Here is a 24041-nt window from a genome sequence, read left to right as displayed (position 1 = left end):
TGTCCTGGTTTTTGTTCTTTCCGTGGTGTCAGGGGGGATTTTCTATAATTTTCAATAATGTCCTGGAATGACACACCTTCCCCTTTAAGGCTGCCATTAGCATGGCAGGAGGGAGTGACATGCTTTCTTGAGGCACGTCATTCCCCCACCCCGAGCTCCAATTGAGGTCTTAGAGGGGAAAGTGGGTCATTCGTGGACATTATAGAAAAGGCCCCAATTGGAGTGGATGGTGGTGGTGCAGAATGAAATCCTTTCCCCTCCTCCACTCCAATCGGGTTCGTTAAGGTGGCGGGGGAATAACGTACTTTCTGCAGGACTCAGAAAGCTGCTTCCCCACACACTAGGTGTCCTCTTTTTTGGTTTCCCAAATATGGTCACCCTAATTAAGAGACAGTATGTGTATGTACACCAGTTGCTGGGGAATATGGGCAGAACGGTGATGTTGCAGTTGTGGATTTTGCACAGGCATCTGGTTGGACATCAAGTGAACAGAATGCAGCACTAGAGTCTCGGTCTGGCCCATCTCCATTCTTATTACATTCTTAAGCGTTGTCCCAAAATGGATTTTGAGAATTTTCTTATGTCCTACACTGCAACCTTTGTTTTAAATGGTTGTTTTTAATGAAATGCTTATTAGTATTGTGTTTTAATATTGTTTTTTTAATCCTGGTTGTGCTTTTTATACTGTATTTTGTATTTGTGTTTTTAGATTGTTGGTTGTTTTATTATGTTCTTCATGGTTTTAATTTTTGCGAACCGCCCAGACGGTTCGCAATTGGGCGGCTATTGGGCGGTATAAAAATGCAATAAAGAAATAAAGAAATAAATTGTGTCTTTTGGTTTTTACATCTATTGTCAGCTGCTCTGCAGCTGCTTATTATTATTATTATTATTATTAACACATCTTTTTAACTCGGCCTTTTCAATTCTTATGATTTTTAAGGTTGCTTTTAATGTTTTTACTGTGCTGGCTTCTATTATTATTAATAATTTATTATTATTATTGTTGTTGTTGTTGTTGTTGTTATTTAGTATTTCTGTACTGCTGCTGCTGTGTGGGTGGCAGGGGGGGGGATTTAGCCCTGCCTGACAAGCAGCAGAAGCGCCCCCTGAAGCCGCGAGCGGATTCTTCCTCCGGTCCTCCCCCACCCAGCCCAAAGGGACTAGAAGCTTGGATTGGAGGGAAGAAAGCCTCTCGCCGGGCGAAGGGCTCCCCGTTGCCAGGAGCAACGAAGCCACGCCCCCTCTGCTCTAAGCGGCTGACGAGCGCTGCGGCAGCCACATGACCGAGCGGGTCCAGGGAGGCAACATGGCTGCGTCCGTGGGGTAAGCGAGAGCGCTGCCGCCGCGTTGTCCTGGCTGGAGCTCAGGGGCGCCCGCGGCTGCTGCGAGCGAACGGGCGGGCAGGCAGGAGGCACCGGCTGGCTTTCGTGACGCCTTCCCCAAGCTGGTGCCCTTGCAGAGCGGTTGGACTGCAACTCCCATCATCCCCAGCCAGCGCAGTCGCGGACCTGCTGGCTCAGTGTGGACGAGAGTTGCAGCCCGGCGCCTGTGCAGAGCCCCAGGTTGGGGAAGGCGGCACGAAAGCCGGCCAACCTCTGCAGGTCACTGCTGCCTCGGGATGTTGGGAGCTGTAGTCCAACATATCTGGAAGGCGCCAGGTTGGGAACGGCTGCCTTAGGGATTCCTTGCATGGACTGGAGGGAGGGAGAGCCGTGGTTCAGTGGCAGAGGCCTGCTTCTCTAAGGAGGGCTGGAAACATTCCGGCCAGAAACTCTGGAGAGCTGGTGGTGCTGCCGCTAGTCGGTGTCGACAGTCTCTGGCAAGATGGACCAGGGTCTGACATCATATAAGGCAACTTCCTATGAGAAATAGGTCGCATGTTCTTGCCCTGCGCCCTCCCCCTTGGGAAGATAGCCGACCCTTTCAGCTGCTGGCGTGCCCTGGGCCTGTGCAGGTTCAGCTCCCATTCCCGGTGCTACATGAGTGAATGGGATCCTTCTAGAATTCTGAATAGCCCTCATGGTGCAGATTTCTAAGCCACACAAAACGCCCCAGGCGCCACCTCCTTTCCCTCTGTTTTGTCACAGTCTGTCCAGATAGGTAGTAATGCGGGTGCATGAGTTGTAGCTGTTTGATAATAATAAATTTCTTACCTGCCTCTCCCTTCGGATCGAGGTGAAGAACAACATTAGTACGAAAACACAGTATAAATCAGATACATAAAATCAATATAAAATCAATACAACATCAAAATAACAATCAACACATCTTAAAAATTCTTGGCTTAACATTCATCTGGGTGGGCCTGCCAGAAAAGGCTAGTCTTTAAAGCTGCCTTAAATTCAGAGAGAGAGTTAAGTTTACGAATCTCCTCTGGCAGGCTATTCCATAGTATGGGGGCAACAGAAGACAAGGTTCTCTGGGTAACAGTTGTCAGCCTAGTTTTGGGCGACTGAAGTAAGTTCTTCTCAGAGGACCTGAGTGTGCAGGGTGGATTGTATGGGAGAAGGCGATCCCCCATTTAACCCGGACCCAAACCAATTAGGGCTTTAAAGGTAATGACCAACACTTTGTGCTTTGCCCAGAAACTAATTGGCAGCCAGTGGAGTGATTTTAATGTTGGGGTAATATGCTCACCCCTAGATGTACTGGTGACCAACCTGGCTGCCATATTTTGAACTAAGTGCCACCAGTTCCAGTAGGCTGTTAAACATGTGTGAAGCTATCGTCTTCCTTGCTTTCTGATCAGCTTCCTGCTTTCAGAAGCCTTTCGCAGTGCAGACAGAGCAGTGTCCTTGTGGGGCTGCAGCTCAGTAGTAAAGTGATTACTCTGTGTGCAGTTTCCACCCCCTTCTCTGCCTGGAGCTCTGGAAAGCTGTTATTAGTGGTAATCTAGACCTGAGGCACTTCAGAGCTTTTGGACAACAATTCCACATTCCTGACCACTGGCCATGCGGCTGGGGCTGATGGAAGCTGTCTAAAACATCTGGAGGGCACCGGGTTGGGGAAGGTAGTTTTCTAAGTCTCAGGCAGGGAGGGGCCCTTCTTACAAGTGCATTTGGGTGCTGCTAATTTCTTCTGTAGAGCATTGAAGGATGTGTGTGGTCATTTCTTTCAATTGTCTCTATTCCTCATTCTGGGGAGTTTTGTGTGTGTCTTCTATAAAATATTAGTGAGCACTTTTATCAGATGTGAATGAGAGTTCTTCAAGTTCCAGTCCTCTTTCCCAGACCTTTAGAGACATCGAATCCTGGAGTGGGGAGAGAATGCATCCAATCTCTAGTGTGCATGCATATAAACACACAGGCATGCATGAGCATGCAATGCCAGTGCGCTGCTTCCCTTCCCGCACTGCTCCAGAACTGCCTGTCCAGACAATAAATTCTGTTGAACATGTTTTGGGTTGCAGCTGTTATGTAATAAGTACAGATGGATCATCTGTAGATTAAACGCTAAAAAATGGGAAGCCTTCTGGCTGGTTTCCTAATGCACCTTGCCTCAAAAGCTGAGGGATGAGAACTGATTTAACAGATATACGAGTGTTTCTGTTTCCATTTGCGAGAGATTGTATTGGTAGAGTGCAGGTGTGTGTAACGGATATACCTAGCTGGCTTATCCTTGACCAAGTTGGCACACCTGTTGCCCTTTGTGCTCTACACTCCCTGAAACCTGCAAGTTGGTGTTCGTATGCGAAATACCACCTCTCCCATCTGCACGAGCAGTCTTCCCCAGCCTGGTGCCCTCTAGACATCTTGGAATTGAACTGGAAGGGCCGTGGCTCATGCAGAAGGTCCCAGGTTCGATCCTTAGCACCTCCACATAGGGCTGGAAGAATTCCTGCCTGAAATCCTGGGGATCCATTGTTGCCCATTAGTGGTGACAATACTTGGCTAGGTGGACCAAGGGTCCAGTATAAGGCAGCTTCCTACGTTCCCATCTGCCCCAAGAAACGTGGTCAGGAATGCTGGAAGTCATAGTCCAGAAAATCTGGAGGGTGTCAGGTTGGGGAAGGCCATGCTTTGGGGATCTTGTTGACCAAATACAATCTCTCTTGACTTTGCTGTTGGTGCGGACAGTTTTGCTTAACACATGCTCACAGGCACAGTTGTATCAGCACAATAAGCAGTCTCAGATTTTGTTCTTGCTCCCTCCCTGCATGCTCTATCCAGGAACAGATGTCTGCTCCTGGTTGGGTTTCCCTATGGATGGTAGTGTCCTACAGGAACTGGAGTGGGTGCTCAAGGAATCTGCTACCACTCTGAAGGTTGTCGGGGCTTGGTGGTGTGATGAGGAGGCAATAGCAGAGAAGAAGGAGGCTCTCCTTAGGGGTCCTTTTCTTTCCTTGGCTGCACGGGACCTGCAGCATCTCAAGCCTAGCAAGGCCAGGAAACTAGACGACTAGAAGGTCAGGTGGCACTGAGCCGTTGCAGGGACTTTACCTGCCCCTCTCCTACGTTCGTAAGGCTAGGAGAGCTGCAACTTCCCAAGTAAGCTGAAGATTTGCACCCTGAGTTCAGGATGCCTGGGAAGTGAGTGTTGGGAGAGGAAGGGAAATGGGACAAAATTAATAGGAACCTTATGTTTGAGTCCTTTTGGCATCAGGTAGAGAGAGAGGCAACTCACCTGCCAGATACAGTTTAGGAAATCATTTCCAGAGCAATAGCTGTGTTGGTCTGTTGCAGTAAAAACAACGCTGTCTTGTGGCACTAAAAAGACTAGCAAATTTATTATTGTATTATGGAATAATGTTTCAGGCATTGCAGTCCACTTCATTAGATGCATGAAGGATGATGTAGAGTTACCTACAATATATGTACGCACATGGTTAGGCGTGGTAAAGGAATTGCATACACTCAAGTTAAGGAGAAATGAAATGAAGATAGTACAGACAGTGTTAATTACTGTAACAGTTTCCAGGGTGGTAATTGCAGGACGCGTGGCTTTTTCACTTTAACTAATCACGCACGAAATGGTTGTCGGGTGCAAAGATCTCTGAGTTATACTCCAGCAACTGTTTTGTGAATGGATGCTATAAGTAAGGTTATTATCACTGTCTGTACTTCCTGCATTTACTTCCATGCTGACTCACTTGTAACAATTCCCCCCACTGCCGTGTGTGTGTGCATAATAGCTGTATTATTATATTTTTGATTTGCCCAGTTGCATATGTCATCTGGGCAGAAAACTAAAACAGTGGTGGGAACTGGTGGGAACTCCAAATGTTTTTGCCCACAGTCCTACCTACGCCATTGGCTCTTCTGCTTCGGTCTGTTAAGAGTTGTAGGCCAAAACATCTGGAGGGCCACAAGTTGCCCACCCTTGAACTGAAAGAATACAATACAATATAAAACCATAACAGCTAAAAGATTAAAATACAATATAAAAGCAAAAAAAGTAAAATACAAAACAAATAACAAAGAACACAGGAATAAATATGAAATTTATGAAGACTCCCATCACATCTAAAAACTAGGGGTGGAATCCTGCTGGGTGCTGAATGGGACCTGCCACTTGGGCAAGACTTAGTGCTTCCAGAAGCCCTGAAACAAGTGGAAATGTCGATTTCTCCAGTGAGACATCTCAGTGGGGCTTCCTTATGTGAGCCCCGCCTACCTGCCCTGTTCCAGAAACAAGTGTTTTTACTCATTTCCAGTTGCTCCAGGAGCACTGCACCTTCTTTCTGCATGTGATGGTGCTGCTTGGGGATGGGAATTGGCTGGGTGTAAAAGAATGGACAGAGGCATAAGCACCTCCCTGGATTCTGCCCTAGGTGCCTGAGAGAAATGAAAGGTCTTTGCCTGGTGCGGAAAAGGTAATAATGTAGGCATCTGGCGATCTTCCTTGCAGAGAGTATTCTATAAATGTAGTGCCACCACTGAGAAGGCCCCCTCTCATAGCCACCCACCTAACTTTCTTCAGCAGGGGCACCTAGCTTTGCCTTGTTGTTTGCTTTAGCGGTGGGCCAGCTGCTGTGATCTGGGCTACTGAAGGATGCTTCGGGGTGGGGAATCGGACATGCAGGAAGGAAGAGAACGCAGTAAGCTAGTTAGGGGGGTGGGGGTGGGGAGCCTAAGAAGCAAAGAGGAATGTGAATGGCTAGTTGCGCTGCACAGGTGCTGGCGGTGAAATTGAATGCATGGACAAAAGGTAGAGCCAAATGGACCTTCCCTGGGAAATCTTGCAGTGCCAGCAGGGCACTCTGTCAGTGATGAGAAAAAGACTCATTGCAGTCCAAAGACCAAATGAGCCTCTTGGGACGTGCCTACCTGGTGACTGACAGATAGGGCCTGACTTGGATGACGTGGAAGGGGAAGAGGAGGAAAAGCCAGAAGAGGCCTCCAGCTGAGTCCAGAGCAGAGTGTCACATTTCTTTACGAAAAATGTTTCCAAAGCAAGTGATGGTAATTAAATGTCCTACGAAGAGTCTGTCATGTTTTCTTTGTGCCTCACTGGGTGTGGGTGACCCACCTGATCTATTCATTCGTGTCAGAAAGATTTAACCTCCCCTCCACCCCCCAAGTTTGTACTATTCTTGGGTGAAAGATGTTCTGAAGTGAAGGCTGAAACTTTTGATTAAGGGAATTTCGGAGTTGTCCATGCCAATTTTGAATTCTTGACATAGATAAACCTTCACGTTCCTTATTTTGCAGCGTGTCGGCAAAGCGAAGTGACTGAGAGGCCCATTAAGTTCACACTGTGGGATTTACAAAGCATTTTGCAAAGGGCCTGAAAAAGCTGAATAGACCTTTGCCAAACCAGCTAGCTTTCCCCCCTGCTGTTTCTTACAGATCTTGGGGTGTGAGGCTTGGATGAAAAGCTGCTGGCTTTTATATGTGCATTTGTACTTTTGCCGTTTGATCACATGCAATATTTGTCCCGCTTAATTCCTTTGCAGTCGCAGTAGGATGAAATGATGGAATTGCTTTGGCATCATCAAAGCTTTTGCTAAATTCTAAGTATTCCTCTTAGTGATGTAGTGTTTTCTGAACTGGTCAAAGTACTTTATATAACTCTCATTCATTTGTGTAAGACCATTATCATTATTATTACATTCATGTGTTGCTTTCTGCTGCAAAAAACAGTCTCGAAGCAACTAAAACTCGTAAATACAGAAATGCATAATTAATTTGGATAAATTAAGAGAACATTAGCTATTGAGTGGATTAGAAATGTAATAAATAAATAAATAAATGAAAATAATAATGGGGGGGGGGAATCCAAAATCAGTAAAAGCCATCATCAGTGCAAAAATACAAATAGAAATAAACCCCATAAAAAAGAATCTAAAAATAATGCAATACCGTAAGCCTGCTGCTTTATTGGAAAGCAGAGATTCCAAGAGAAAAGTCCCCGATAGAACTGTGAAAATGGGATGGAGGCGGCGGCAACGTACAGTCCGATGTCCATGTACAGCCTTGCTGGCCTTTTGTATGGCCACCAAGACACCAATGATTATGTTTTAAAATGAGTGCATACTTTTTTTACAGCAAAATCAGGGATGGGACATAGGTTTGCTGCAGTGCCACGAAATATCAGTGGCAAATTTGTTGGCACAGCAGCAAGGGTTAAGGGTCTCCGGTGGGTTCTGGAGGGAAATTAGCCTCCAGACAGCCACCTCCCCCAAAGGAGTACTCCCAAGCTACACATCTGCTCCTTCAGAGCGAGTGCAACCTCATCAAGAACCCGGACTTTGCAGTCCGGGTTTACCCAATTCCCGGACTTGGGAACCACCAATCCACAGAGCTTCTGTCTTATCAAGATTCAGCTTCAGTTTATTAACCCTCATCCAGCCCATTACAGCCTCCAGGCACTAGTCCAGCACTTTCACTGCCCCAGCTGACTCCGATGACATTTGGAACCCCCCAATATCACTCTCTGGAATCAGCCCTGCAAGTAGGAGCAGAACCACTGTAACACAGTGCCTCCTACTCCCATCTCACAGAGCTGATCTAGTAAGATACCATGATCAATGGTATCAAAAGCTGCCTAGAGATCCAGGAAGATTAACACTCCCCTGTCTTTCACCCCGAGAAGGTTGTCGGTCAGAGCAACCAAGGCTGTTTCAGTGCGGTGTCCTGCCCTGAAACCAGACTGAAATGGGTCCAGATAATCAGTTTCTTCCAAGGACATCTGAAGCTGCCCAGCCACCACACGCTCAGGCACCTTGTCCCCAAAAAGGGGATGTTGGCACAGCTCGTAACATCAGAGACCTTCCCTAGGTTCCTCCCTTTCATCCAAGCAAAGGCTCGTCAGTTGCTTCTTCTCCAGTGTGAATGGTAAGGGGCACTTTGGCCAACCCTCCCGTTATTATGGAGTCCAGCTGTTTCTCTCCAATACATAAGCTAAGGCACAGTGTGGGAGTGTGAAGCTGATGTGTACAGAGCTGGGTTGGCTGATGTCAGGCTTGCAAGATCTATTTTTTGTTTTGTGTTACTATAACTCAGAAGATCCACCAGCCTGTTTTAAACACCATACACTTAGGGCTAAAACAAACATTACTTTAAATCTGTATGTAGCACCTATGTTTTTCTTATTTAGAGTAGAAACAGGGGGCTCAATCCGGACCTTCAAAGCGCCTGCCCCCTTGCTAGGGTCTCAGTTCAGATTAAGGCCCCTGCACCTACTCTAGAGTAGAAATGGGGTTTTTTTAAAAAAAGAAAAGAAAGAAAAATGTGGCTGCTAGATAGAGATTTAAACTCATGTCTGTCTGGACTGTTAGAATTAAAGAATCTTGAGCCAAGATTTTGTTCTGAGGACCAGAAATGAATGGAGCTCATAGTCTTTCCACATGAAAAATCCACTTCAAGCTTTTTTCATTTCCACATTATATTTTAGGAGAGAAAAGAGTAATTTTGTTGCTGCTATAGTTAAGCAATTACGAATCCTTGCCAGTCTGTTAGAAACTACCCAGAGATCTGGCAGTAGACTGAGAGCTGCCTTCTTCCTACCCCTGAAATAGAGGACCGGCGTTCCCAGAGTTGCTACCGTTGAGGAAGAGGAGATTCTGGAGTCCTTTGGCTGGTGCCTTCGGTGGGTGGGTGGAGCTAATGTCAATGGCCCTTCAGCTCACGGCAACTGAAGACAAGTTGTTGGCCGGGGCTTTAGAAGCTGCGTTTGCATATCGAAAGGCTTTGCAGAATTATCTCCAAGTGTTACAGATTAGAGTTCCTTTATGGTACAGTTGCTCCATGCAACATGCGTTTTGGACTTCTGATGCTGGAGTTGCACTGAAGTTTGGTCTTTGCCGCTATAAAACAAGGGTTCGCTTTCTGAGTTACTGTTTTCCAAGAAAGCCATATAATAATTAACACATGAGGGTTAATGTGCATTGATATCTATCTTCATCTTAGCAACAGCTGAGCATAGTGACTACGTGTAGCTGAAGGCACAGCTGTTGTTTTTTCGAGAATGGTTTATTTTGTACATAATGCACTTTAGTTACAGGGAGAAGCCCTTTCAGGAAGCTTTCTTTTCTTCTTTACACTTCACCACTCGGGAATCTTTGTTAGATATAGAGCAGTTTATAAATTTAAAAAATAAATAAGTGTTGGCTTTCTAAATGACTTTAACCAAACGTAGCTGCCTTTCTCGCTTGTAGGTCTATGCTAATGTTTCCTCCTCCTTCGTAGGTCCTCTTTTTGGTTGGGGAAAGAAACCTTGAGAGTCCCAGCGGCACTTTTTGCCCTGAATAGAACCCGCCTGTGTGATCGGTTGAGAGCAAGCAACAACGTGCCCGAGAAGTCCATTGTCCTCCTGCAGGGTGGAGAGCAGACCAACAGATACTGCACTGATACGGGTGTTATCTTTCGCCAGGTGAGCTTTGGGATGAACAGACATGAGGCTTATCTCTCCCTTTTTATTGTGTTCTTTCTCTCCGTATCTCTTTAAGAGCACACAAGTTAGGCTGCTTGTTCAGATCTCGGCCTTTTTATTAGTTGCCGGCTACTTTCCAGAAGCTCTGAATTGGAAAACACTTATTTGAACCAAGTACGCATACACATTTCATAAGGAATATAAAAATTGCATCGCATCAGTGTTTGAGTGCCATCAAAATTGCTTTTGCAACATTATCAAATCATAAAGTCAATCCATATACCAGCTGAATGTGCATTTTTTTGCCATAGGTCTTCGTTAGCCACTTGTATGTAACAGTTCAAGCCAAAAGTTACATTTAGAGTATGCTTGGGAATCTTCCATGACACAAAGAGCAACCAGCTTATTTCGAAAGCCTCCAGTATGAACCCTTTACTGTTTTGTAAGTTGGACATGTAACCATCTACACCCATAAACATGCAGATTCAGCAAACAGGAGAAAAATGTAGTTGCATTCGGTGTGCTACAGAGCAGAATGACTTCCTTAAGTAAGATAGGAGGCTCTTCTCCAGGGACACCCACAATTATTTATTTATTCAATTAACAGGGAGGTTTGAGCATATAACACAGATTCTGGCCCGCTTGCATTGGCTGCCTATATGTTTCCGAGCCCAATTCAAGGTGCTGGTCTTAACCTATAAAGCCCTACATGGCTTGGGACCACAATACCTGATGGAACGCCTCTCCCGACATGAACCTACCCGTACACTGCGTTCAACATCTAAGGTCCTCCTCCGAGTGCCTACTCCGAGGGAAGCTCGGAGGATGGCAAGAAGGGAGAGGGCCTTCTCAGTGGTTGCCCCCCGACTGTGGAATGATCTTCCCGATGAGGCTCGCCTGGCGCCAATGTTGTTATCTTTTCGGCGCCAGGTCAAGACTTTTCTCTTCTCCCAGGCATTTTAACAGCATTAACAATGTTAAGTTTGTTTTTAATGGACCCCAGAATTGTTGTTTTTAAATGGATACTGTTGTTTTTATACTGTTTTTATGATTTTTAAATTTTTGTATACTTTTAATGTTTACTATTTTTAATTGTTGTGAACCGCCCAGAGAGCTTCGGCTGTGGGGTGGTATATAAATGTAATAAAATAAATCCACTTTTTTGTCAAAACATGGTGCTCAAGGTGGCTAACAATAAAATCCAGATTGAAAACAAAATCTTAATTAAAACATCATATGAAAAGAAATACATTAAAAACACAACAATAAAAGAAATAAACAGCCTCAACCAGTCAATCCCACTCACTTCAGCAACAGACCAGCTCACATGGCAAAGGCCTGCCGGAATAAGAAGCCTTTGCCTGCTCATGGAAGAACAACAGAGAGGGGAGCAATCTAGCCTCCCTTGGCAGGGAGTTCCAGAGCCTTCGGGATGGGCTGTGGCTCAGTGGTTTTGCACGCAGAAGGTCCCAGGTTCGATCCCTGACATCTCCCGGTAGAGCATGAAAAACTCCTGCCTGAAACCCTGGGGAGCTGCTGCCAGTCAGTGTCGACAATACTAGGCTTGATGGACCAAGGGTCTGACTCAGTAAAAGGCATGTGCTCCTATGTACCACTGAGACGTCCCTCTCTCATATGTTCCTCTGGCTGCAGCAGTCCTGTAAAACAGACCTCCCTTTATTTAATTATTTATTCAATTTATGAATCACCTTATAGTCAAAGCTCTCGTGGCAAGATACACAATAACAGCCAAACAATTAAACCAAGGAGAAAATCAAGGAGAAAAGACATTAAGAAGTATTGCTTTCAAAGCAGCAACAAAAATCCATCGTTTAAAAGAGATAAGTAACTGAGCTGCGTAAAACAGAGAAGATGATTTCAAAAGGTAGCATTACATATATTTAAAATAAAGCAAGCAGCATTTAAAAATGTGTTTTAAAGGGAGAATAAAAAGGGCTTTGCCTGGTGCCAAACAGGCAAGAAAGTCAGTGTGAGGCGGACCTCTCTAGGGAGAGCACTGTAGGAAAAGGTCGTAGAACCCCAGCAGGCTTGTATGGGAGAAGGTGAGTGGTGGCCAGGGAGAGCGGCTTCTTCAGCTGTGACCCTGCCTACTTTTATCTTGCCAAGAGGGCAGGGCTCCTGCAGCTTTAGCTGTTGTGATGAAGAGGGAATTTCGCCAGGTGCTGCATGCATACAACTGACACCTGCAGGAATTCCCTTTTCTATGCAACTGTTAAAGATACAGGAACCCTGTCCTCCTTTCCATAGGGTCGCCCTCTTCAACACCCCTGTTGTAAGATGACGTGCCTGTGCTTTGCATCGCCTGCATATCAGATGGCATGCAGATATTCAAGACAGATCTACGCCTGCTTTTGTTTCCCATGGCATAGCCCCTGGGGATGCTTTGGTTTGTGCACTGCTGCTCATACCCACCCTCACAGGCCTGGGATAGCGTTTCTTCTTCTGGCATAAGCTCCAGTGTCTCTGACACCAGCGCAGAAAGGATTCTCGTTGCATCCTCCAGCTGTTTGTTGGCTTGGGTAAAGCACCGTGCAAGAGGTAGGTCAGTAGTCATGGCACCTTGTAAAAAGTTGCATCCCCATCTTGGGATGAGGAGGAGCTTGCTTTAATTGTGGCAACTACTCATCTGTCTTCCACAATGGGATTAAGTTCCATTGAAATAAACGTCTCTAAAATCGGAGTGCAGAGTGTCGTAATTACCATCGGTCCTATTTCTTACTTGGCCAGCGTTCCTGTTTACTTAAATAGCCTATTTAAAACTAGGCTAAGATGATCTGGAAGGTGTTTTGTGTTTATTTGAAATCATTAAACCTGATTTATGTTACCACACGTGGCACTGTTTTTGATACAGCTTGCCATCTTTCCAAATCTTTTTTTAATTAAAAAAAAAGAGTCCAGAGAAAAGGAACGGAACAATGAAATGTCCTTTAACTCATTGATTCTAGGAATCGTACTTCCATTGGACTTTTGGAGTAATTGAGCCCGACTGCTACGGAGCAGTTGAGGTTGACAGTGGAAATGCCGTTCTCTTCATCCCGAGACTCCCTGAAAGCTACGCAGTTTGGATGGGGAAGTAAGCTTTCTTTCATGTCTTTCTTTTCTTGATACTTCTGAAGTCTTCCTTGAATAGTCTTGTGCATTACTGTGGTTGAGTATTAAAAATAAATGTTCTTTTTTCTGGGGGAAGTGAGTGGCATTTCCTGTTTGGGACAGAAACGTCTCTTCTGGCTTGAAAGATAAAACAGTCCAGTTTGCTGCAGGGAATCTCAGCTGCACCCTTGTTTCGTTTCTGTAGGCAGTGAGTGGCCAATAGCTTTCCATCAGGCATAGCTCTAAATATCCTGTCCTCTCTGACTGGGAGGTTTAAAATTGACCAGCTCGTCTGTCAAATCGGAACACGTTCCTTCGTCAACTATTCGACTCTTAATTTACTGCAATGCAGAATGACAAAAACAGTCATAATGATGTTTAATGGCATACTTAAAACTACAAATCCTAGTTGAGTTGCCTAAACTAGGTAACATATAAAACATTGAAATGGAACAAAAACAGTTTTTTTTAGTTCTAATTAGGATTAAAAGTAGAAGAAGCAATTGTGTAGAAACATACCGGAATTGTCTTGAATATCCTTATATTCTATTAAGCTAATTCAACCATTTTAAATGTGTGTATGTGCGTGTGTGTAATTTATATAAGTTACGACATCTTCATCCGTCTTTGCTGGCTACATCTAAAGAATGGGTTTGTGTGTTTTTTTAAAAAAAGTCAAATTTGTGGATGAGACAAAACTGGGAGGGATAAACACCCCAGAAGAAGGCCATGAAATTCAAAATGACCTCAATAGAATGAGAAACTGGCTAAAACTAACAAAATGAAATTCAACAGAGACAAATGCAGAGTTCTGCATTTAGGCAAAAAGTAAATGCACAAGATAAGGGATGCCTGGCTTCATAGTGAAATAAATCTCAGGGTCGTAGTCGATCATAAACTAAAATCGGCAGTGTACAATGCAGCTGCCAAAAAAGGGCTAATGATTTTAGTTTGTATTAATGGAGCTATCTTTTCCAGGTCATGTGAAGTAATAGTTTCACTTTATTCTACACTACTCAGATCTCATCTGGAGTACTGTGTTCGGTTCTGGGCACAGCAGTTTTAAGAAGACTGTAGACACATTGGCATAGGTTCAGAGGAAGACAACAGAGGTGGTCAGTAGTATGGAAAACATGTCCGATGAGGAAAAGTTGAAGGAATTGGATATGTTTCCCTTGGAGAAGGGAAGGTTGATGAGGGCTAGTCTTCAAATTGTCAAAGCGGTATCACATAGACTTGGTCTCTGCTTGTCTGTCAAGACCCTGCGCTATAGCCTGGGTTGCAGGGTGGTGCTACTGATCAGATCTTGAACAGAGGTCAGGTCTCTCAGGGAAACAAGACAGAAAGAGATCAGCACAATGGAACAGCTGTTGCAGTGCAACACTGAGGTTTAAATAAGAGTGTGGTTTAGGCTGGTTGGCTCCATCTCTGTACTGTCTGAGGCTGGGTCTCTTAAAGGGCCCTGGCCAGTTTCAGCAGTTGCAAGTTTCCCCATGGCCTGAATCTGACTCCCTCTGGATGCAGGAGAGCTGGCGCCAACGGTCATTTTGGAAACCTGGGTCCTAGGGAGGTGGACACCTCATGATGCCTTTCTGTAGCCTTTCTGAGTCCTTTCCTTGAACCATTCGCTCTGGAGCCTCTTCTTCTGAGGCCGAGGGGTCAGGATCCTCTGAGGATTGAGGGTTCAGGGTCCCGGTCTGTGACACTGATGCCTGCCCCCTAGTGGCTGAAGATATTACTGCGGGCTTCAGCCACATGGCCACATTTAAATTAATTGAAATTAGTGAAAGCATTTTTTTTGCATTCCCTGAAAACTTAACTTTTATTCCATTTTATTCCATATCTGAGCTCCCCAGAGAGGTCCGCCTGGCGCCTACACTGTACTCCTTTCGTCGCCAGCTGAAGACCTTTTTATTCTCCCAGTATTTTAACACTTCATTTTAACTTCAATTTAAATTTTACTGTTTTAACTCTGTATTTTAATTTTATATCAATTTTGCTGCGTGGTTTTTATTCTGGTTGTGCTTTTTATATTGTATTGTGTATTTTTGCTTTTAACCTGTTGATTGTCTTACTATGATTTTAATTTTTGTGAACCGCCCAGAGAGCTTCGGCTATTGGGTGGTATAGAAATGTAATAAATAAATAAATAAATAAATAAAGCATTTTAAAGACAAAACAACCTCAAGGTCCCGTTAGCATGCATGGCAGGTTTTGGGTGTCCAGGTTTCATGATCCTGGCGATATAGTGTGGACGGATAGACAGTCATGCATCTGGATCTGACCCAGCTGCACTATGGCTCCTTACCACTAATCTCCATGTGTTACTTGGCAGTCATTGGAAATTGCATCAGCAGAGGGCGCATCCATTGGCTAACACATGTGCAGTCCAACGCTTCTGGAGAGCACCAAGTTGGGCAAGGCTACTCTAGACCGCAAAAGAGTCCTTGATAAGCTCAGAACCTGGGATAGAAACAATAGGCGTGGGAACGTATCTCCCCTCTGCCTGTGTTGGACTGTGGTTCCCAGCATCCCTTGCCATTGACTGTACTGGCTGGGGCTAATGTACGCTGTAGTCCAGCAATATCTGGAGGGCTGCATGTTCCCCATCCCTGTCCTACAAAGAAACCAACATGACATTTGGACTTAATGCTTTTTAAGTCTGGCATTAAAAACCATTATCTGCAGCATGCTCACCTGGTCAAGTGTTTCCTTGTGGATCCGTCGGAAGGCCCTGTTTGCAGGAGCACCTCAACTTCACACAAATTTTAAAAGGGGGATAAAGCTTTTTTACAAACTTTTTTTTAAAGCAAGGAACAGAAGTGATGTTTCCCCCGTAAGATTTTATGGCCGTTTGCTGTATTATTACTCTTAAGGAGACAACAAGGGATGGCATTTAGTTCTTTTAAGAAGTATTGAAATTTGAGATGGAAGTCTAATGGTTTTTATCAACTGCATATCATCATCAACCGTATGTCAAGGTGCTCGTTTGAAATGTATACTCTTTATCATTTTCTAAGTAGTTCCCTTGAAAAAGAGCCTTCAGCTCAAAATGCTTTGGGATTTTCCAGGAAATACCGTTCTGTGCCATTTAGGGAGTTTATTGCTTTTCTGCAGTGATTGTTCCCTGTACCCTATAGGGGAGGAATGTTAAACCTCTTTAAGAGCAAGAGAAAAATAATCCATTTTGCAGAAGCTACTGGAGGCCAGAGTGCAGTGGTGGGCAGGGCCAAAGGTTGGGGAGGAGCCAGGGGGAGGGGCGGAGCCACCTGGAGGAATCCCAGGCTTGAGGTTCTCCCCTCCCCTCTCTTAAAGGGACATGAGCGAAAGGCAAATCTGCGATCCTTGGGTAATTAAGAGGTAGTGAGAGTTGATGACTTCTGTGCATTAGCTAGAATTGCTAAAAACCTGTGTGTGGTGAGAGGTGTTTTTTTTAAAGATTCTGGAGCTTGCTGCAGGGAAACCTCCAAGTTCCACTTCTCTCCAAAGGCAAAGTGCAAGCAGGCCGTGGTCTGTAGTTGCTGGCAGGCTTATTCGTGCCCCCTCCACCCCCGGCCCCACGTTCTTGTCTTTGCATTTGCTGCTATTGTCAAGTTACCTCCAGTTCTTTGGGAGCTTGGGCCCACATTGCGCGTTGTTCATCCTCTCTGAATCATAATTATATTTATGCTGTGCCTAACACGTTGTAAATTTTCAGCCTCTGCTCTGTTTTGTAATTTGGAATTGTTTCTAATTTAATATTTTTGTCTCTTTCTCGGATTGGATGGCTTCTAATTGAAGCGATTACTCTTCTTTAAATGCTAATTCCAGACCGAGGATGCGGTTGCAGCTGTTCCCACATGGCAAAGTGTGCTGGATAGACCATATGGCAGGGAGGGTTTCTGTCTCTGTGCGAAGAGGGCTATTGTCTTAGAGCGATTCAGTTCTGTAAAAAGAAGACAGCCACCTGTGATGGTTAGGCAGCGCCTCCTGGACTCCCACCTATGCTGTATAACCTCCTCCAAACTGGAGCGTTTCCGAAATCCTTTATGGCAGAAATCTAAGCTGTGCTTTTCCAGGTGGTGCTTTTCCTATAGAAAATGTTAACCTTGTTTCAGAAGTTCTCCTAATTTGTGACATGACATAAAACTGCCCCATGCAAAGATGTTGGTGTAATTTTTTCGTCCCCCTGCCCTCTCTCTAGCAGCAATCAACGTGGGGAGGGGAGAAGCTTTGCATACTCTCCGTGAGCCCCTGCCAAAGGAAATGAGGCAGGTGGCTACCAGGAGGAGGGCCTTCTCTGCTGTGGCACCCCGGCTGTAGAAAAAGCTCCCTAGAGAGGTTCACCTGGCATCTATGTTATTCTTTTTCTGGCGCCAGATGAAGACCTTTTTATTTTCCCAGTATTTTAGCATTTTACCATCCTAGTCTTTTAACTCTGCTGTTTTAAATCTGTAGTTTAAATCTCTGCATTGCCACTCAGTTTTATTCTGGTTGTACTTTTATATTGTGGTTTCATATTGTGGTTTACTGTTCCATATTTTATACTTTAAGTTGTACTTTATAGTTTTTATAATTTTTGTGAACCACCCAGAGAGTTTTGGCTGTTGGGCGGTATAGAAATGAAACGAAATAAACAAGTATTTCACTTTATATTTCAGTTTACATATTTCAGTATCCTGATGTTATGTGCGTCCCCTACCCTTGCTTCATGTCAGAGTTGGGCAACTCCCGATGTTTTGACCTACAACTACCACCAGCCCTAGCCAGTATAGCTAATAGAGAGGGATGATGGGAATTGTAGGCCAAAATACCTGGAGAGCCATATGTTGCCCACCCTTGCGCTACACAATTCTCTGGCAAGAGCAGGGAAATACAGAATGTTGGAACTGTCATAAGTTTTAATTCTGTTGTGTCGCGGAAGGGAACGGTAGGATGCCAGGATGCCATTTTTGATCGTTGCAACGTGCAGTCCTTCCCTGAGCGCGAGCATCCCGAGAGCTGGCATGGGTGTTAGTTTTCCCATACACCATACTGCTCCTCGTCTTGCTGAGATTTCATCCCATCAACTCTGCTTGGGAAAACAAGTTTAGATCTCTTCCCAAACTGGTTAATACCGGAAGCCCTATGGCAGTGTTTCCCAACCTACTGCCCCCCAGATAGGTTGGGCCCCAGCTGGCTTCTCTAGGGATCTTCTGCATCTGCCTTGCACTGGAAGTCCCAGTCAGATCTGGATTCAACAACTCTTTGATAGGCCTTCGGTTTTGGCCTGTACCACCTTTCCGTAAGGCCTGACATGTGACCCTTGGAAACTTGTTCTTTGCCTATTAACTGATCTAGAGTATAAATCCCATTCTCATCCTAGTTCCTCCGCAAAAAGGCTGCGTTCCTATTTTCACAGCAGGATTATTCCATAAACTTAACTTAGCATGAGAATATAGATCAAACTGCAGCTGACAAGCTCTCTCTCACTGCTAAAATTGCAGGTGGAGCCATTTCTTTCTTTCTTTCTGTTCCTAATGCCAACCAGCAGAAAAGAGGTGTCAAATAAGTTGACTCCAAGACAACTTACCGAGGCGTACTAAAGGAAGAAAGATATCTTCCGGTCATTGGTATGAGATAACTGATAAGCCTTCGATCATGGCTTGAAAAACCACATTTATAATGGGCGAATCCAATATCTTGTCAATCTTCCATACACACCCACCTATTTACAAATTGTGTATGCATTGTGGCTTTACTGCAAAGTAGAACTCAGCGCAATGCAAGGCAGTATAAACCTAAAACAGCCACACTATCTGAATAAAACCATAATAGAACTTCAAACAAGACGAAAACAGCCATGTACAATTTTAAAAAACACAATGAAAGTGGAGTACCAACCTTTAAATGGCTAGATAAATGAGACAGATTTCAGCTGATGGGAGGAAAATGTACAAAGTAAGAATAATAATGCTTCGTGTTTATATAACATTTAGAAATCTTTCTATCAGTCTTGCTTATGGTATTTAATCCCATATTGCAAGTTGGGAGGCTAAGATGCCGTGTTCTCAGCATGCAGCGCAAGGAGGCCTAATAGATGTATGCATGTAGGCTCCTCCACAAGAAAGGTGTTTGGCACTATTTGATGTGTGTATACTTGTGTATGTGTAGAGCCCTTCACACTGATACAGGCTGGTGTTCATGTTAGGAACAACAGAAGCTGCTTTATACTGAGTCAGACCCTGGATCCATCCAAGTCCAGTATTGTTGACACTGACTGACAGCAGCTCTTGAGAGTTTCCACCAGGATTCCCTACCTGGAGAAGGCAGGATTCGAACCTGGGACCTTCTGCACGTAAAGCATCTGCTCTGTCACACTGAGCTATGGGGTGTGTGGCTGGCATGTGCTATACCTCAGCACTGTGCATTTGTGAGAATAATCATGTGAAGCCCCCCCCCCCCCCCATTATGACTTGTATGAACTGGGAGGTTGTTGCATCAGACATCACATTTTTGGCTCAATTCCAATTCACGCCCAAATTCACACCTCAGTACTGGAATTAACAAATCATGGTTTGCTAGAGATGTAAAATTTCTGGAAATTTTGAAGCCATGGGAAAAAATGGTTTTTTTCCGGCTTTTTCGGAAAAAAACGGAAATTTTCAGAAAAATTGAAATAATGCAACATTACCACTTTTTACAGATTGAAAGTCACTTTGTTACTTTAGTAACATAAAATGTAATTATGTCCAAGTTGGTTTGGCATAAAATTATTACATTTGGTATATTAAAAGTACAGTGTATTCAAGCAATTATTACAAATTTAATTTACTTTCTTTGTTTTTTTGGGTAACAAATGAGCTACAAGCTCCTGAACTGTTAGGAACACCTGAACTGTAAGGAACTTTGGTTCTGCCAGTTTATGAGGCGCAGGCAAAAAATCAATTTAAAACAACAAAAGTAGAAACCACCAACATTAGTAACAAACAAAATTATTTATGTTTCAGCTTGTCCTCCAGTGTCAAGACATAAAACCCCCATTCCCATAAAAAGAACTGAGAAAAAGGGACCAAGATTCAATGAATATGCATGAAATTTCAACAGACTCATTTTCTGAGCTATGGCCATCACTAACAGTTTCAGTCTCTTCTTCAATGGCAGTGCCCCCTAGAGCCAGAAATGCATCTTGCTCTTGCATTTGAGAGTTGTAGTCTCAGTTTGCAACCTAGGACTTGCTTGTCCTTGGTGCACAGACATTGTAATAATATGATACTGGACAGTTTTTAGAAAACATTTGGAGAAGTAAATATCTGAACACCTTGTCTTATAATTTTGTTCATCATGCTAAAATAAAACATCCCATAATCCGTTTTTCTTCATTTTTTCATTTTTTCCAATTTTTCGGGAAAAAAACAAAAGAGGCTTCGGAAAGAAATGTGAAAAGCCAGTTTCCCCCCGAATTTTTCTGTTTCCCTCCCCGGGCCTTTACATCTCTATGGTTTGCAAATAGCCAGCAAACCCAATTTCAGAAACCATGATTTGGAATGGGTGCTAACTGTTGTTTGGCACGATGGATTGGGGTTAAGGTAACATTATTCCCCCTCCAGGGTCTGCTGTGTTGTAGAGATAGAAGCGCATGTTGGAACTTGGGTAGCTGAGAGGACAATAAATGAAAATTGGACAGAGCAGCTCTAAACTCTGATTTGCCTGTTGACTGTTGGGAGACTCCAACCATGGCTTAGATTCTAAATTATGACTACCGGAAACCACGATGTGATATACCGGACTTGAGTTGGAGCCACTGTGCTACGGATGTCGAATCTCTGTCAGATGAAGACTGAGTTACATTTTGGAGAAGCTTTCAGTGGCTGAATTCCACTGGTGGGGTGGTCCTGAAGGCAGAAGGGGGAGGCCAAAAAATACCAACGTATATTAGCTTAAAAGTTCCTACTGCCAGTAACGACGCTTTAAGGAATGCATTTGAACCTATATAGAATGTGTTTTTGTGTCCAAAATCTGTCATTTAGAAGTTGGGGAAACTGGGTGTACAGATTTGGCCCACGGTGCTGAGGTCCAATATCGGAAGAGGGGCCTCCACTGCAGGAAAAACACTGCTCTGTGTCCCAACAGTTCTTGCCAAAGTAGAAGGGACCAGGAGCATGAATGCCTCATGGATTTTGACTTGCTTATGTAGATACAGTGTGTGCTTAGACATTTTAAAGTGTTCCTTCAAGTTGTTTAACACCCTCTTAACTGACGCTTTTATGTGTAATTCTTTAATGTATCGGAAGCAATAAAAACTCTCTTCTTGCTGTAGAGTTTTATGCAAAGTGAGCTGTTTATTCAAATATTGCTGCACGGCCATCAGGGGTGTTAAATTTTTCTTTCTCCTGCTGCACTCTGCTGCTTCCAAAAAACAGTTATCAGTATTAAAATAGAGCTGGCTTACAGATGGACTTGGTGCTAGATTACAAATTCGATTAGGAATATTGCAATTACCTTCTCACCAGCTGCATTCCATTTCTTTTTGGTGATCATTTTGTCTCCAAGCCAGTAGGCTTTTGGAAGACTAATGCAATATGAAATGATTATTGAAACAATAATAACTGTGAAAAGGGGCACATACTGTAAGTCATGCTGACAGCTGAAAGTGGGATGTAGAAACAGGAGAGAAATGCAGCCTTTGCCTGATGAAGCGGTTACTTTGGTTAAGCCGTTCTGTTACCTTGACTCAGAAATTATTTATATTTATTTATTACATTTATATCCTGCCTTTTTCCCTCCAATGAATCCAAGGCGGCATACATACTCCTCCTCCTCCTCTCCATTTTCTCCTCATAACAACAACCTTGTGAGGTATGTTAGGCTGAGAGTCTGTGACTATCCCATAGTCACCCAGTGAGCTTCCATGGCCAAGTGGGGATTAGAACCTGGATCTCCCGACTCCCAGTCCAACACACTAACCACTTACACCACACTGGCTCTCAAATTAATACCCACACTAATGATGTAATGGCCATTTCCAGGTGCAAACAGATCTGTACTTCGAAAGGAATGCCCTCATGTATTCATCTGGTGTGGATGCAATGCCAGTGTGTACCGTCCTTGGCGCAGCTGCATAGCAGGGTTATTAAAAAGAAACAAATTGGCAAGCAGTGAGGTCAGAAGGAAGTGAAATGCAAAAAGTACAGACAGTGATAATTACCTTAAGAGTCGCCATTTTAAAAAAAGTTGTTGGGCAGGAGAGCCTGTGTGGTGTAATCGTTAGAGTGTTGGATGGGGACTCAGCAGACCTGGATTCTAGTCCCCATTCAACCGTGAAGCTCTTTGGGCCAGTCACTGACTCTCAGCCTGACCTACCTCACAGGGTTGTTGTGAGGAGAAATTGGAGAGGCAGAGGATTATGTCCACTGCCTTGGTTTCCTTGCAAGAGGAAAAAGGTGTGTGTGTGTGTGTGTGTCACACAAATAATAATAATAATATTATTATTTAACAACCTATTTTGCTGGAACAGACAAAAAGTTAACAGGTTTATAATTTCCTAATCCTTCTTGAATTCTTTTTTAAAAATTGGCATTGCATTGGCCATCCACCAGTCATTGATCTTAGCAGCATGCTACATATATTTGTTAGAAGATCAGCAATTTCACTTTTGTGTCCTTTAAGAACTCTGGACCCACTTTCAATTTGTTTTAAGGTCGAGAACTTAAATATACTTATCACTGCACAGAAGTACAGGAGGATGAGCCTGGGAGCCCCATTGAGAGCATCTGGATTAAAATAAGTGGGGCAAGGAATAAAAGGAGCATGATAGTCGGAGTCTACTACCGACCACCCAATCAAGGAGAAGACGAGGATGAAACCTTTGAAAAACAAATTGCCAGTGTTTCAAGGAAGTGTGATGTAGTAGCGATGGGGGACTTCAGTTACCCTGATACCTGTTGGGAGACAAATTCTGCCCAAAGTGGTCCTTCCAAGAAATTCCTGACATGTGTGGCTGATAACTTTCTCTTACAAAAAGTGGAGGAAGGAACTAGAGGATCAGCTATCCTTGTTTTGATACTGAGCAATAGAGGTCATGGCTAGACCAGGCCTATATCCCAGGATTTTCCCAGGATCATCCCTATGCATCCAAACGCCACACAGGGGATCCCGGGAGCAGGCATGGACGACCCCTCCATTTGCCTGGGATAATCCTTAGGTCAAGCTAAGGCCAGAGATGACTTAGTGCATAAAGTGGCAGCTATGAGAACTCTGGGGGAAAGTGACCACGTCATACTTGAATACTTGATTTTAAAGGAAGCAAAAGCTGAGTGTAGCCATACACGTACTCTGGATTTTAGGAAAGCTGATTTTAATAAACTCAGAACTAGGATAATTAAGGTCCTATGGCAAGTGGACCTAATGAGAAAAGGAGTCCAAGATGGGTGGGAGTTTAAAAAAAAGGAAATTTTAAAGGCGCAATTACAAACAATCCCAATAAGGAAGAAAGATAGAACACAACAGGAGAAACCGATATGACTCCACAAAGAGCTAAGAGATGACCTGAAACCAAAAAGGGGCATATATAGGAAGTGGAAGGAAGGCCAGACTACAAAAGAAGAGTACAGAGAGGTAGCACTGGAATGGTGTCAGGAAGGCTAAAGCTGAGAATGAGTTGAAGCTAGCAAGGAATGCTAAAAGTAACAAAAAGGCTTTCTTCAGGTCTGTGCTTAGTAAAAGACAGGAAAGAAATGGTGGTTCAACCGCTTAACAAGGATGGCAAATCGATAACAAGTGACAAAGAAAAGTCCGAAATGCTTAATTCCAACTTTGGCTCAGTCTTCTCCCAAAAGCGGGTCTATGTGACCCCTCTGGAAAAAGTGAAGCACAAGCTGAAGCGGCAGGATTGCAGTTTGAGATTGATAAATGGTCAAGGAACACCTAATTTCTTTGAACAAGTTCAAATCTCTAGGGCCTGATGAGCTGCATCCTAGCGTAATAAAGGAGCTAGCAGAAGAACTCTCAGAACCACTGTCCATTATCTTTGCGAAATCATCGAAAACGGGTGAAGTGCTGGACTACTGGAGGAGGGCTAATGTCCCTATCTTCAAAAAGGGCAAAAAGGAGGAACCTGGGAACTACAAACCAGTTAGTCTGACATCCATCCCTGG

General features: G+C 44.0%; 1 protein-coding gene across 2 annotated transcripts in view; it reads left to right on the top strand.

Annotated features, from left to right (window-relative positions):
- The first annotated feature begins 1248 nt into the window (after positions 1-1248).
- PEPD (peptidase D) overlaps positions 1249-24041 on the top strand; it is a 216048-nt gene continuing 193255 nt past the window's right edge. For both annotated transcript variants that reach the window (XM_063141338.1, XM_063141337.1), the window contains exons 1-3: positions 1249-1326; positions 9633-9816; positions 12783-12910. In XM_063141338.1, the coding sequence (XP_062997408.1) occupies positions 1283-1326; positions 9633-9816; positions 12783-12910 (356 nt within the window). In that variant the 5' untranslated portion in view covers positions 1249-1282. The remainder of the gene's footprint in view (positions 1327-9632; positions 9817-12782; positions 12911-24041) is intronic.

The sequence above is a fragment of the Elgaria multicarinata genome, chromosome 14, assembly GCF_023053635.1.
Source record: "Elgaria multicarinata webbii isolate HBS135686 ecotype San Diego chromosome 14, rElgMul1.1.pri, whole genome shotgun sequence".
NCBI lineage: Eukaryota > Metazoa > Chordata > Lepidosauria > Squamata > Anguidae > Elgaria > Elgaria multicarinata.
This window is presented reverse-complemented; position numbering and strand designations above follow the sequence as displayed.